The sequence below is a fragment of the Lichenostomus cassidix genome, unplaced genomic scaffold (assembly GCF_008360975.1).
Source record: "Lichenostomus cassidix isolate B80296 unplaced genomic scaffold, HeHo_3.0 HiC_scaffold_38, whole genome shotgun sequence".
Lineage (NCBI taxonomy): Eukaryota > Metazoa > Chordata > Aves > Passeriformes > Meliphagidae > Lichenostomus > Lichenostomus cassidix.
This window is the reverse complement of record NW_028147440.1, coordinates 1,931,880-1,947,429: the sequence shown is the minus strand read 5'-3', so window position 1 is coordinate 1,947,429 and position 15,550 is coordinate 1,931,880. Positions and strand designations below refer to the sequence as shown.

Genomic DNA, 15,550 nt, shown 5'->3' with positions numbered 1-15,550 from the left:
ACAACTTCCATGAGCAAAAGGAAACCTCAGGGGGAGGATGTAGGGCTGAAATCCCAAGGGGAGAACTCCAGCTATGTGCAAACACTGGGATCATTTGGTCCTTTAAAATTTTGCATGTGAGAAATGCACTGGATTCAATTCCTAAAAGCAATGCTGGGATAAAGTGCTGGAATTGCGTTTGAAGGGATTTTGAGGATCACCCAGTTCTCCCAGCCTGATTCCAGAGAAAAGAAGCTCCAGCCCTCAGATCATCTCTGATGAGAACCAGAGCTCCAGAGAACTCCTCTGGAATTGCTGCAGCAGCTCCACATCCTTCCCGAGGGACAGAATTCCAACTCAGCTGCTGCTGGGATGAGCCCTGGAATTGGGGGATTCCTGGGGTGGGCCTTGTGAATCCCCTCATCCCAAATCCTCTCCCAGGGGATTCCTGGGATTGCCATGTCCATCCTCTCATCCCAAATCCTCTCCCACGGGATTCCTGGGATTGCCATGTCCATCCTCTCATCCCAAATCCTCTCCCAGGGGATTCCTGGGATTGCCATGTCCATCCTCTCATCCCAAATCCTCTCCCAGAGGATTCCTGGGATTGCCATGTCCATCCTCTCATCCCAAATCCTCTCCCACGGGATTCCTGGGATTGCCATGCCCATCCTCTCATCCCAAATCCTCTCCCAGGGCTGCTCCCAATCCCTTCATTCCCACCCTGGAACAATCCCAGGCACTTGGCCTCATTCAGCCTCCTGAGATTCCCAAGGCCCTGCTCCAGCTTTTCCAGGAATTGCTGGGAATTCAGGAGAGTGACTCATGCAGAAGGATTTGTCCTCCTGGGATGAGTCGAGTCCTCTCCAGTGAGGATCCTGAGGGATTGGAGCAGCAGGACACAGCGTTTTCCTCATTTCCCATGGAATTAACGCTCAGGATTTCCCAGGACATTTTCTGGCTTTGGGAAGCACTTGGAATAATTTCCCAGAAAATGAGAAAACCCAGGAGCAGCAAGTCTGGGATTCAAGGGATCTCCATCAGCTAAACTCCAGGCAGGGAATTCCCAGAGCAACAGGAAATTATCCCAAATTTCTCTGCAACAGAACCAACCAAAGCTGTGGTTTTTCTCAGTAATTGAAATAAAACAGAAATCAATAAACTGAAATCAATGGAAAATACAGGAGTTCCTCTCTGGCTCTTTCACCAGCTTGTAGGAGCTGCTTAATAGTGAATATCAATGAATTTAATAATAACTGTATTTTATATGAACAGAAGTAACATCAATTGGAGAAATGGATTTACCTGCTTCGTTTGTCTCTCTCTGAGTCTCTGAGTTGATCAACAAATGCAACGAAAAGGAAAAATAATGAATAAATTACTTGGGTGGCTTAATCTAGAAGTAAAATTTATGAGTAAAATCAATTAAATTTAATTCAGATGTAACATCTAGGAGAAAATGAATTAAATTTATTTTACGAGTAAGATTTAGCATCAAAATAAATTAAATGTAATTCAGGAGAAAAATATAATTTATTTAAATTCATTGAAAAAATTGTTTTCCATTTAGAGGTGAAAATGGTGAGATGAAATTTTAATGTATGTCACTGTCCTTAATTACTGGAACTCCAATGAAGAGTTTTATTGGAAATTGGGAAATTAATCCATTGGAAAATTAATCCATTGGAAATAAATCAATTTGAATTTATAATCAGGCTTGGAAACAGGTCAGAAATCCTTGGTTAAAGGGAGATTTATTCAGAAATACACAAGAAAGATCCACATCTGGTTTTTGGGGAAGAGCAATCTGGAAGAACGAAAGGAACAGGAAAATTGCTCTTACCCAGCTCTGCCTTCACACGCTCTTTATCTGAAATAAACGAGAAATTAATTAATCAATTTCACAGCTAGAAACTTTAACTATGACATTTTCTTGAGCCCTTTGGAATTCCTCTTTCTTCAACAAATAAATTTAAATAAGGTTTTGAAAATAATCAATAAGGATTAATTAAAGAAAATTTAGCAAGCGACGATTAATTCCATAAAAAATAATTAATTTAAATGAATCCCCTGTCTCCCAAATTCTCTTCCCAGAAATCCCTTTCTCACCAGTTGGATCTCAGAATGTCCCTCAAGCCCCTCAGGAAGAGCCCCAGACTGGTGTTATTTAGAGACTTCAGAAAATTCAAGAGAAAATAAATTGAAATTAATCAATTCAAGAGGAAATCAATTAAACATTAATTAAGTAAAGACAAAATCAATTCCAGTTGGAATAATTAAGCTCTCAATGCTGTTGCCATTAATTCATGGGAAATTGAGGCTGATGAGCAGAAAAATTGGCTGAAATTGGGCAGGAAATGGGTCAGGGAATAATTGGAAGGTGAAATAAAATAATAATATAAAACTATTTGTATTTGGTTTCATACATAATAACTTTGTAATGTAATTATAATATGCTATATATTACATAATTTTTTTCTATTTTAAATTTTACTTCTCTAATAAAGTTCTATCTAATTATGTATTATACATTATATATTTATAATTAAATACTTCTATTCTATATTTATCATTTAAGGAGGTAATATATAACATCTACATTTTATATATCAGCAAATAAATAATTCTCTATTATGGTATATATATTGCATACTCTAGTAATTATGTATTATTATATTACACAATGTCCTATATAAACACATTATATAAGTGTATGCATTAAATATTCTCCTATGCAATAATTATAACAATATTGCTAATGGTCTAATGGAATTAATTTAATATTTTTACTCGTCTTAGAGTATCAATAATTTTTATAATTTCATACCTTAATATGAAATTAATAAAGAATAAATTCTTTACTTAGTTAATGGATATTTATTATCTTTAATATTGATATAATTAATGGTTCCACAAGATCTGCTCTAGTTTGGGCACCACTGGAGAGGCCAATAAATCAAACTCATAACGAATAATCCTCAAATCCCACTGGGATTCACATCCCAGAAATTGAAATCCTTTGGTTTCCAGGAGCTTTTACCTTTCTCTGCCTTCATCCTCGACCAGGCTGGAATCAAACAGATCCAAAAGTTAATTATTGATCCTGGCAAATCAGGGACAATTAATGACATCCAGCAAGGGGTTTGGAATTCTCCTTGGGAGTTGAACCCAGGAGTTCTATTGAAAAATGACCTCATTTATTTAATTTTATACATATTTATATTTATATTTTTATTTTTATTTTTATTTTTATTTTTATTTTTATTTTTATTTTTATTTTTATTTTTATTTTTATATATTTATATAGTTCAATAGTTCTATGTTTCTATATTTCGACATTCATGTGTTTCTATATTATTTTGGCAGAAGATTTTTCCAACGTAAGCAGATTTAGGAAATCCCTGAAGGACAAAGAGCTTCTGGAAGATCAACCAGTGACAGAATAATGAGAGTATCTAATATTAGAGATATTACCTTAATTATTGTCACACCTCTAGACTGCGTTGACAAAGATTTTCATGTTTTTACAGATTTCTGCATTGCTATATATTTGTATTTTATAGTAAACATAGACTCATATTATAATAAATATAATGTACATGTATTCTATTGAAATAGAAATGTATGTCTGTATTATAAAATAAAATTATCTGGTATTTGTGTACAGTAGGATAAATTGTATAGTGCATTAAAATAATAATTTTATATTATAATTCTATAATATAATAAAAAGTGTTATTTTATATAATACTGTAATTTATATAAATGTAGATAATTTTCTTATTTATGTATAAATTTACATACATATATACACATATGTAGTAATATACATCTATTACAATATATTTATTATATTAGTTATTTATAACATATTTATTCTGTCTCATATATTTATTATATCAAATATCATCTTCCTATTGCTATTTTGGGTTTATATTGAGCTTTTTCACTCCTCACCTGCTTTCCTGGTTTGTGTAAAATTACCTGGAAAAACAAAATTTCAAGTTGTCTCAGTTTATAAAGAGAATTGCTTTAAAAAATCCCCAATGCCAGAAGGTAAATGAATATTCTATAAATATCTCATAGTCCCTGTGTCCCGAATCCTCATTTTAATTATGAGTGTGTTCATTTTGTCCCTCTCCCACTCAATCCTGTATTTCTGAATTTGATGTTAAAATATTTCTTTTAACGCCAATAATTTTTTTGTTACTGCTATTATTATTAAACACATTTGTTGTAATTAATGTTATTGATTTTTATCAGACTAAAAATAGTTATTTTAAATTTTTAAATTAAAATTAAAACAATCGTATATAATGATAGATAAATTAAATTAAATTAATTCTTTAATTTACAATGTTTATTTGAATTTTAACTTATGGTGAAAGGGAAGTTCCCCATCCCCTGTGGAAATACTCACATTTCATTTTACAAATAACAGCTCCGATAATTCCCAAATCCAAACATAAAATTGCAAGGGAAGCAAACATCCAAGGAGAAGGGGAAGAGGAAGGGAAGAAAGAATCTAGAAAATCAAATGGAATTAGGAAGTTAAACAGTTTTCTGTGGAATTTTAGATGAAAGAGAACCCCAAGGACATCTGTCTTTTGGAACATTCCAGACTGGGAATACATCCTGGGGGGAGAGAGAAGGGATGGGAGCAGATATTCTGCTTTTCCCATGGGCATGTTCATGGAATGTTTCAGGAATGATCATTCCTGAAGGGAATATCCCTGGAAAAACCCCCAGGGATCATCGATTCCCACTGGGGCTGCCCAGGGAAGGGCAGAGTCGCCATCCCTGGAGATGTCCAAGGAATGACCAGACGTGGCACTCGGAGCTCTGCTGGCCATTGGCCAATGGTTGGACTGGATAGCCTTGGAGACTTTTCCAAACCCCGATGATCCTGGGATTCTCTGAACTCCCAACCCTGCACAGCCCCAAAATCCCCCCAGTGCCTGAGATCGTTGTCTGAATGCTCCACTGGGAACTTGGGAACCATCGGAGCCATGATCACTTCTGTAGGAGCCTTTCCCTGTGCCTGACCACCCTCCATGTGCCCAGATAACTAATGGGAATGTCCACTGGAATGTCCCAATCCTTCTGTCTCCAGGCTAAAATGGAACTCAGATGCACCAGGACACAGCGATGGATTTCTTCCCACATTATTCATTTTCCCATAGCGTTGTGATAAAAGCTGCAGTTTCCCCACCCAGCCCTTCCTTGATGTGTTAACCCTTTTCCTTTTGTCCTGCTTTCCCCACCCATTTCTTCCTTAATGTGTTTACTCTTCCCCTATTGTCCTGCTTTCCCCACCCCACATGGTCTGTGCCACTCCCTCGGGTTTTTTCTGTTGGTTTCTGTACCCTAACTCTGCCCATGTACCTCCCCTGTGCCCAGAGATCCCTGGGGCAATGTGCTGTCCCCACCCCCTGTTTCTCAACAGAAAACCCCTGACCTTCTGCCATGGTAATGTCCTTGCATGTGGTCTCTTTGACCATGAGGTCTTCGCCCATCTCTGCCTCTGGGAGGTCTTTGGCCTCTGGAGCACCATGTCAATAAACATCTTCCATGGACATTATGCATAGACCCTTCTTGTCTCCTTTGCCAGCGCTGGTTGTGGAACAGCAGACGAAACCAGAGCTAGCCTTATGGCTCCCCAGCCGGTGAGAGCGCAGTGTCCAGCCCTCAGAGGGAGAGTTTGGTGCACTGAGGTGCTGAACCAGGCAGAGATGCTCTTGGGTAGGATCTGCTATAATATCCAATTTAACTGCAGCACCACAGGTCACTGGCCTTGGACTGAGGGTCTGGGATCTCTCCAGGGACAAAGGACAGCAGCTAATATCCAATCCCAGCTGATCCCAGCTGTCCAGGACCATTCCATGATCAATGGAGAGACAATGCACAGCACCTCCCACCCAATCCCAGCTGGTCCCAGGGTCACTCACCTGCAATCCTCACTCGGGATTCCCGCGTGGCATTGAGCACCTCGTTGACCACCCTGCAGGACACTTCCCGGTCCGATCCCGGCTCCAGCCTCATGGAACTCACCACATCAAAGATGCCAGAAGAGGGGCCTGGAGTGCTCCGAGTGGTCACTTCCTCCGGCCGTGGCTGCCCTTGGCTGTCCACCCAAAGCACAGAGGGCTCTGGGAACCATCCCTGGGATCTGCAGGAGAGGCTGATGCCATTCCCAGAGTGTCCATCCAGGAAAACCGAGGGCTCAGCACCTTCAGCTGCACAATGGGAAAAGAATCAACTCCAACTAAGAGCAGACAAGGAATTCCCTCACCAAATGGGATATTGGGATATTGGGATGTTGGGATGTTGGGAAGAAATTCTTCACTGGGAGGGCAGGGAGAGGCTGGAATGGAATTCCCAGAGAAGCTGAGGATTCCCCATCCCTGGAAGTGTCCAAGATCCCATTGGATGGGGTTTGGAGCAATCTGGGATAGCAGGAGGTGTCCCTGCCCATGGCAAGGGTTGGAATGGGATCAGCTTCAAGGTCTTTCCAACCCAACCCATCCTGGGATTCTCTGGTTCCTGGTGGGAAGGTCTCCCCTGGATTTCTCCATAATAATGTGCAAATTAATCAGATTTTTTATTTTAATTCCCATTAAATTGCTGGGAAATTGCTCTTCCTCTGTGTCCTGATCCCAGCTGGGATGGAGCTAATTTCTCCCAGGAGCTTCGTCAGATTTGGGAATAACATCAACAATCCACTGTTTCTCATGGCTTTTATTTCTCTCTCTTTCTCTTGTTTTCCTTTCCCTCCCAATTTTTCCTATTTTGATTTCGGCTGATTTTGGTTATTAAACTGTTCTTATCCCAAATCAGGAATTTTCCTACATTTACCCTTGAAACATCCTTCAGGCTTCCCCCATGGAATTGAACTTCCAAAACCAAAGTGTGATCAGGACAGACCCCAGATTTACCTGAAACCAGCAAATCCTCTGTAGGAAAACAAGGATGTGAGGAGCTTGAATATGGAGCCCCCATCGTATCACAACTTGGTAAGACATAAACAACCCAAATATCCAGAGAAATCCCCTGGAGATCCCTCTGATTTCATGGGAAAAAGCAGGAATTCTTTCCCTGGCACCCACCTGCCACATCCAGTTCCACCACGACATCATTGTGCCAGTTTTCAAAGAAGACACTGCAGGTGTATTTCCCTTTGTCTGAGGGCTGGACGTTCTTCAGGAGAAGAGACAGATTTCCCTGGTGGAATTCCAATGGGAAAAAGTCTGTCCTGTCCCAATAAGCCTCAAACTCCAGGAATGGATTGTGAGTTTTTTTCCCATCAAAAGTGGCCACTGCTCTTTCTGTGGAGCCCCTAGCAAAGATCCACTGGACAGAGAGTTTCTCCAGGATTATTTTTCCTTGTAACTGACAGGGCAGGACAGCATCATTCCCAACGATTCCAATGACAGGGCTGTCAGGAGGAATGAGGTTGTTCCTGCCTGCAATGAGAGAGATGGGAAAATTGCTCATCATGGGATCATCCAGTCATGGAAAGGTTTGGGTTGGAAAGGAGCTTTAATGGCATTGGGAGTTGGTGCTTATCAAAGTTCCAACTGGTGCTTTCAGTGAAAAAGTGGGATTTGGGAAAGCTGGGAAAACAAGATGGAAAAGCAAACAAATTTCACCTGGGAATGAACTCCCTTCTTAAACAAAACTGGGATTGGGACAGAACCAGGATTTACCTGTGACCCAACAGATGATCTGTAGGAAAACAAGGATGGCAAGAGTTGCTGCCAGCCGGAATCTGGATCCCATCGTTCTGCAGCTTGGGAAGACATCAATGACCCAAATATCCAGGGGAAATCTCACCAGGCTCCTGCCAAGCACGGAAAATGGGAATCAAAACTGGGGCTGATCACTTCTTTCCATTTATAGAAAAATCCTCCAAGGTTCCAGCCCCTTCAAGGGAAATCAGGAAAATATCAGGATCAGCCATTTTTAAGGAAATTCAAGCAATTCAGTTGTGGTTCCCAGAATAAATCCAAGCCCAAGAGGATGTGGATCACCTTGAGGCAGGGGAGAAACTGAGGCAGAATTCCTTAAAAAGCTCATTCATTTCCCAAACCACCTCCAAACCATCCACTGTACCCCAAAACTCCACACGTGGATTCCCTGACTCCTGCTGGCTTCACAGAAAGTTCCAGTACCAGGTGGAAGCAGAAGCTGGAACCTCCAGAAAACATCCTCAGAATTCCCAGAAGGCAAAGAATGAACAGATCCATCGTTCCTGTCCAGAATAAAATCCTGAATCTCTCCCAACACCAGCAGGTGCTGGGGCTGTTGGAATCCGTGAATTTGGACTGGGACATTGCTGACCTACAGAACAGACATTGGCTTTCAAACAGTCATTCCAGGCCCACCCGGTCAGGATCACTGGGGTTGGAAAAGGCCTCCAAGGCCATTGATTCCAGACTGTGCCCAATCCCTGCCCTGTCACCACCTCAGAGCTCAGAGTGCCTCATCCGGTCCTTCCTTGGACTCATCCAGGGGTGGTGACTCCACCGTTCCCTGGGCAGCTCCTTCCAAGCCTTTCCAGGAGGAAATTGCTCCTGATGTCCAACCTGACCCTCCCCTGGCACAGCTCAGAGCCATTTCCTCTCATCCCAACCCTTGTTCCCTGGGAGCTGATCCCCACCTGCCCCCAGCTCCACCCTCCTGGCAGGGAGTTGGGGGGAAGCCAGCAGGTCCCCTGGAGCTTCCTTTTATCCAGGCTGAGCTCCCTGGATCACTCCAGAGTTTTCCAGACCCTTCCCCAGCTCTGCTCCCAGCTCTGGACTCACTCCAGCTCCTCCATGTCTGTCCTGTACCTGAGACGCCAGAACAGAGCCCAGAATCCCAGCTGGGGCCTCCCCAGTGCCGATCCCAGTGGGACAATCCCTGTCCTGCTGCTGCTGCTGCACTATTCCTGATCCCAGTGGGACAATCCCTGTCCTGATCCTGCAGCTGCACTATTCCTGATCCCAGTGGGACAATCCCTGTCCTGATCCTGCTGCACTATTCCCAGTCCCAGCCAGGTGCCCTCCTGGACACACCTGGGCCCATCCAGCCACTAGGCAAAAAAAAAAACCAAACCAACTCTCCAAAAGAGAAAGGCTAAAAATTACTTTAAATAGAGGAAGACAAAATAAATTCCATGGAAACAACAATCAACATTTCCATGGCTCAGTCCATGAATCAAGGTCCGAAATCCCAATTACAGGTTGGGTTTACGTGTAAATTGATAGTTTGCCTCAATTGATAAATTGATAAATTGATTTTTTACCTCATTCGTTAAGCCAAAAAAGAAATTCCAATTAAATTATCTTTAACAACTTCACTTAAAACCACACACAAATAAAAGGAATTCCCACAGAGGCAAAAAATTCCAACCTAGATTCAATCCCTAACAAAGCACCACCTCAGTATTCTACCAAAACCCTCACCATTGACAATCCTTTTCCAGCCAGACTTACCTGAACAGCCACATCTGCAGTATCCATATTAAATTCCACGTGGATTAGAGAATCAAGGAATTCTTGTATTCCCTGGACACAAATCCTTTCCACATCTCTAACAGAGGAACAGACTCCAGGAACTCGTGCACTCAGTCCTACAAGTTTTGTAAAGGGACTTTGACCACAAAAGACATTTCTTCAATCAGGTGTTAAATTCCAGCCAATCAAACAATCTGCACCCAGACAGTCGAAAGGCTCCACTTGAGACTCACCCTGATCCAAAGGGCAGCAGGAAATGCTTTCAAATCCTCAGCACCTGGCCAGGGCAGCTCCTCTGCCAACTTTAGTTTTTGCTCAACTCAGAGTAAGTTGGGAATGGGAGGCAGAGAATCCCAAATGGGGGTGGATTGTCCCACCGGGATGACTCAGAGTTCAAATTGGGAATACACAACACAGAGACATGGTGGGAATCCATGGATATCGAAAAATTAAGAAATTTAGAGTTTTAAAGTTCCAAAACGCATAGGTTTGTTTATCTATACACCAGTTTTATTTCTGGATTAGGGAGGAATCTGGGTAGGCAGGGAGCTGGAAAATAATTGAATTTTTGAGGTTCCCACTTTAAGGACTAACTAAAATCTAAATGAGGCTTAAATCTCTTCCAATTAAAGGTGGGATGGATTCTGTGTCCACAAATATTGGAGGCCACACCTGCATGTAAAACTTGGGGATTCCTGGTGATCCCAGGTGGGATCAAACACAGCCAAGACCGAAAACCCAAGAGCTCCAGACCTGTTTTGTGGCACTGGGGAGCAAAGCACTGATCTCCTTGGATGGTTTGTAGAAAATCTCTGTATTGTAGGAAATCAAGATGTTTTATACTCTCCATTGAGGCAGGCTCAGCATGGATTGGCTGCGCTCATTGCCAATCATGTGCCTTCCATCCAATCACTTCCCAGATCATGCAGTGTCTCGCTAACCAATCAGTGCCTCTCGCAGGAAGTGTCTGAACAAAGCAAACAGGACCCAACAGTGAGGCTTTTATCTCCCACATCTCCCCCTCTTTCTTTATTCAATGAAAACACAAACCATACCCTGAAGCCAAAGTCATTTAGAGAAAACCTGAACAGAACAAAACATCAACACAGGCCTGTGACATGAACAATAACATTGTATGTTTGCTCCGTCCATCTTAGGGGGTGAGACATTCACAGTGCCTTCACCAGTCAGGATGGGGCAACAAACCGTCACACACACCGTGAAGGAGCCCAGTTCACGTGGTGACCTGTGGAGACACAAGCACAGCCTCTGCCCCATGTTAATAGATCATGGGGTCCTTGCCACTGCCCTTTACCATCACCGGAGGTCTGGGATGAGCCTTTGGATCAAAAGAATATTGTCTCTCACATGCTGTTTGGCCAGCCTCATCTCAGTTTGAAAAATGGAGAACATGCAAGGCTTTTGCTAATCTGTCATGTGGGCACCCCAGCTGCCCCTGCTTTTGTTTTTCAAGCATGGTTCTCAGTGTCCTGTGGGCACATTCAATGGCCTGACCAGTGGGAGAGTGTGGAATACCTGTGTTGTGGGAGACACCCCACTCTTGGAAGAACTGACGAGTCTGTTCCGAGGTGTAAGTTGGGCCATTTTTGGTTTTCATAGTGTCTGGGAGACCTAAAGTGGCAAAGCAGGTGAGCCAGTGCCGAGTGACATCATGAGGCTTGTCTATGGTGCCATCAGTTGCCATTAAAAAAATGACAGTAAATGTCAACAGATACATGAACATATTTAACTCTGTAAATAAAAGGGTGTGGCAGCGCAGTCTCGCAATTCACGGGCGACCACCCCATACCACATAAAGAGGGGGTCACCTGGGGCCGAAACACGCCAGGGGCACACGTGGCTGCGGCAAGCGGTGGAGCTGCTGGGGACACGAGCTGCTGTGGAGGCGCGGCGATAAAAGAAGTGCAGGATCGTGGTTTGAGATTTCCAGGGAATTTATTAAGGTCCACAGGTGAGGGTCTGGGAATGGCGAAGAGGGACGGAGAGGCACGGGCTGGTAAAAGGGGCTGGAAATCCAGCGATGGCGAACCCCAAGCGAAGCTCTCGCAGAGGGTTAAGAGGAGGAGGAAGAGGGGAGTGGTTAGCTCCAAAGAGCCAACCAGGGAAAGCCAGAGGGGAGGAGACAAGGAGGGGAAAATGGTACACCAATAAGTTTACAGCAGGGGAGGGTACAGACTCCAGCTAGGGAGAAGTTTCTGGAACATAAACCATGTACAGAAATCCTATTAGCACACTGCAACAAAAGGGGATAAATTAAAGTGCTCTAAATGAACGCAGAATCAGTTACAATACTAGCGGTTCCTGTATTAGCTGACTAAGATCTGCACTGAGGGTCCTCCAGTCAGACCTTTTTCTTGGCCGTTGAGCATCTGCAGCCACTCCCTGCCTTTTACAACCAAGTGTGAAAACATGTCATTAATCATCCACTCAGTTTTCATTGCAGTGTGAGGTAGAAACAACCATTCCAATACATGCAAAGATCCTTATCTCAATTAAACCACTGAAATAAAACAGCAAATGGTTGAAACTTACTAGCAACTCTGGCAAGACAAGCAGGCTTATCAGGGTCCCATCTCCAGCTCTGGCGTTGTTCCAGCACCCGAGCACAATATGTGAAAGCTTTTTTGGCCTCTGGGGTTAGTTGTCGCTTTGAATTCAGATGGGGATCTCCCTTAAGCAAATCAAATAAGTTTGATATCGATGAAATAAATCAAAAAGTTCAGTAGATAAACCTAAAACAGGATGTAACCCGTTGTGGTGTAAACTGTATTTCCCCACCCCTTTTTCACCCTTATATGGTTACCTTTCTCCTATTGTGCTGCCTTTGACCCCCTGGCCCTGGCCAATCCCTCAGGTTTTCCCTATTGGTTCCTGTACCCCGTTCTGCCCATGTACTGCCCCTGTGCCCAGAGATCACTGGGACAATGTGCTGTCCCCTGTTGCTGTAGTACCTGGAACGGAACGATGTTCACACGAACTCAGTCCAGTGAAAAGCAGCAGAAGAAGGTTTATTGTTGTAATTTCTCTTTATATACGGTAAAAGCCCATAGGTGATAGGACAGTGGTCACCCACCCCCCAGGGTAATTGGCTGAAGTCCTACAACACCTAATTTTAAACACACTGTCTTGAATTAAAACAGATTTGGAAAAACAACAGGTGTTAAATACTACTTACAAAAAACCCATCTTATTGTTTTCATATTTTGCATAGGAAAGAAAAAGTTCTCAAGAAAAGGCCTGTGCAGCCACAGTCCCTGCCCCCCGTCTCGACACGAAACCCCTGACCATCCGCCATGATGTTGTCTGTACATGTGTCTGTGCATGTGGTGTCTCTGCACATGAGGTCTTTGCCTAACGAGATACGGCGGGAGGGAAAACTCACGGCACTCTCAATATGAGATATAAAGTAAGCTCCATTTTATTTCACCAAACGAGAGACTTATATACAGTTACAGAAGTTACTATTCATAGATACACACACACACCTGCAGCTGTTCTCACACACCCAGGGATCCTCCTGCTAACTCCCTTATTCCTTTCTCATAACACTTCTGACTCCTAATCTTTCTCATGGCATTCTTCCCACAGAACATTCTCAGGCAAACAAACCACTGCAGCTTGTCGGAATTTTACTGAGGCCTGATCATGTTAAAGCCTTGCTCAGGCTTATTTAGTTAGCATGAGTTTTGCTGGAAAACTGCGTTTTCCAACAGTTCCCCCGTTTCTCTTGTGAGAACAGACGTTGTCTGTTGTCAGATTATTTTGCTTTGCTATAAGTAATTGTTATTATTAGAATTGCTATAAATTTACCTAAGGAAATTTCATTAATTATTATTATTTAGATATGTTGCCATGGTCTAGAAATTGTCATTGCTGAAAACATTCACTTCACAGGTAAAACTTAGAGAACCTTTTCCGGACAAGGATCCTAAGTTAACCTGGAAGAAGGTTTAGCTTTTATAAATTCAATTTGGTAAATGAAAATTATTTGATCCCATTTTAATGTAGAACACTTTGGGACTCATGGCATGTTTCCCAGCCAGTTAGAACCAAAGCTTGGCCAGAGCTCAGGTGCTAAGTGGAAGGGTTTTCTTAGAACATCTTATAAACAAGCTTTGATTAATATCAATAAGGAGAGTATCTTAACATGTTACCATTTTTGTAGATAGCTATATAAGGTGAGATGAAATATTTGAAAACAGTAGATATTATTACCTGACTTTAACTAAGAAAGATAAAACTGCAAAGCTTTTGTGAATAATAATATAAACTAACAAATTTAAAACTTAAAATTAATATCACTAAAAATGAATAAAACTTAATCTTAATAACTCTTATCTTAAACCAACAAGTAGGACTTAACTATAATGGAATTTAAAATTGATATCACTTTAACAACTTAACTCTAACAAGATTTAAAACTTAACAGAATTTAAAATTAACATCACTTAATATTACTTAACAGAATTTTAACTTTAATAGAACTTACAACTTAATAGAATTTAAATTCACTATTACTTAACTTTAACAGAATCTATGCTTAACTAAAGATACTTAACAGTTAATTTAAACTATTCAGTATAACTTCACCCACAGGTTTTCATTCACACATTAAAACTCTCAAGAAATCAAAATCACATTCTCATCAATCACAAGCTTCATTTACACATTAAAGCATTCGAAAAGCAAACACTCTCAGTAGGCCTACAACATTCACACATTCACACAATTGCTTTAGCAAAATTCAACTTTTCGTTTAAAGCTTTAGTATTTAAGGTGTTATTATTTTTTATCAGGATAATATCTTGTTACAATGCTTCTTTATTAGTAAATTGCTGGAAATAGGTTTTGGCCTGTTGGTCAATACGTGGCAATGGATGTTTCACCCTGCAAAGCGAATAATTAGAGGTTTTGGAGAAAACAGCTGGAGAACGTGTTCAAAGATCTGCATCGGAAGCTAGAGAGCGCGGCGGGATCGCTGCCGCCATGGGGAATGACATGAACGTGATTCCCAAGCGGGAGATGAAGGATCTCTAGTTCAGAGCACTGAAGAAGATTCGCATCTTTGAAATTCTTAAAAGTTCTCCATGATTACAAAAGAAACAACTCTATCTTGTATCAAACTGCTGTTTCTGCTGGCAACGCTGTTGGTTAGTTCTGGTTCACTGCTGAAGCTGTCAATCATTTCCTCATCCTTGGGGAGGAGTAGAGTTTAGAGTCTCATCATAGACATCACCGTTGGGGCAGTGAAGGAGGCGTGGATGGCTCGCGGCTCCGCCCACCGGGGTACCCTCTGGGACCTCTGCTCTGGTTGTCATTCGGCCGGAAGCCACGGTTGGTACAATTTCCGCCACAGGTCTCCTTTGTGTGGCGTGCCGCAGGGTAGGGGCCGTCGCTGGTTTTGGTCACTGGTCACTTTCCCTTTGTTCTTTTTGTTTCTGCAAGCTTCAGTACTGTGAGTATCTTTGTTACAGCGGGAACACCAAGCTTTTTCATTGCAGATCTTTTTTATAGGTTCCCCACTCCCGCATCGGTAACATCGGGATGATTTCTGGTTACTCTGTTTCTTTACCCGCGATATCGGAGCTCGTTCTAACAGGAACAGATTTTTCATCCAATTGAGTAACTTTGTATTCTCGGCTACCAGCAGCGGCACGGCGTGCTCTCTCTCCCCCCCCCTCCCTGCCGGGGGGAGGTTTCCCTGGCTGCGCAGCTGCCGAAGTTCCCCGCATAGCAAAACCAGCAGAGTAACTCATAGGTTTCTCTCTGCTCCATGCAGCTGTTATGTCCTGTGCCGTGAGCCACATAAGGTTTTGCTTTGTGGCATGTATTTGTAAGCAGGCTACGATTTTACTCCATGGTTTGCCAAGCTTTCTTGCAATTTTATCACAGTCCAAAAGCAAAACAGCTCCATAATTCAACCATTCTGTTACACTGAATACTGTAATAGGATTTGTAAAAAATCCATGAGCTTGTCTCACTGCCATCAGGCCAGCCAAATATAATAGGCTACTGAGTTCGTGCTTTTCTAAAAAGCATAACAATAAAATTTG

The 15,550-nt window shown here is 42.3% G+C and overlaps 1 protein-coding gene across 1 annotated transcript; it reads right to left on the bottom strand.

The window, feature by feature from the left end:
- Positions 1 to 2,914: 2,914 nt before the first annotated feature.
- LOC146422969 (butyrophilin subfamily 3 member A2-like) lies at positions 2,915 to 9,738 on the bottom strand. Its single transcript, XM_085045613.1, has 7 exons — positions 9,456 to 9,738; positions 7,686 to 7,819; positions 7,086 to 7,442; positions 5,928 to 6,215; positions 4,412 to 4,504; positions 3,937 to 3,963; positions 2,915 to 3,046 (listed from the first exon to the last, which is right to left on the bottom strand). Exons 1-7 carry the CDS (start codon positions 9,467 to 9,469, stop codon positions 2,958 to 2,960), a joined length of 1,002 nt encoding a protein of 333 aa, XP_084901739.1. The 5' UTR covers positions 9,470 to 9,738; the 3' UTR covers positions 2,915 to 2,957.
- Positions 9,739 to 15,550: the final 5,812 nt, after the last annotated feature.

Bases quoted from the DNA above. Each gene is read 5' to 3' on its own strand.
- LOC146422969 (XM_085045613.1), bottom strand. The intron at 7,443-7,685 runs GTAAATCCTGGT...CTCTCATTGCAG, and splicing joins GATCATCTGTTGGGTCACAG to GCAGGAACAACCTCATTCCT. The intron at 3,047-3,936 runs GTGAGGAGTGAA...GTTTGATTCCAG, and splicing joins TACACAAACCAGGAAAGCAG to CCTGGTCGAGGATGAAGGCA.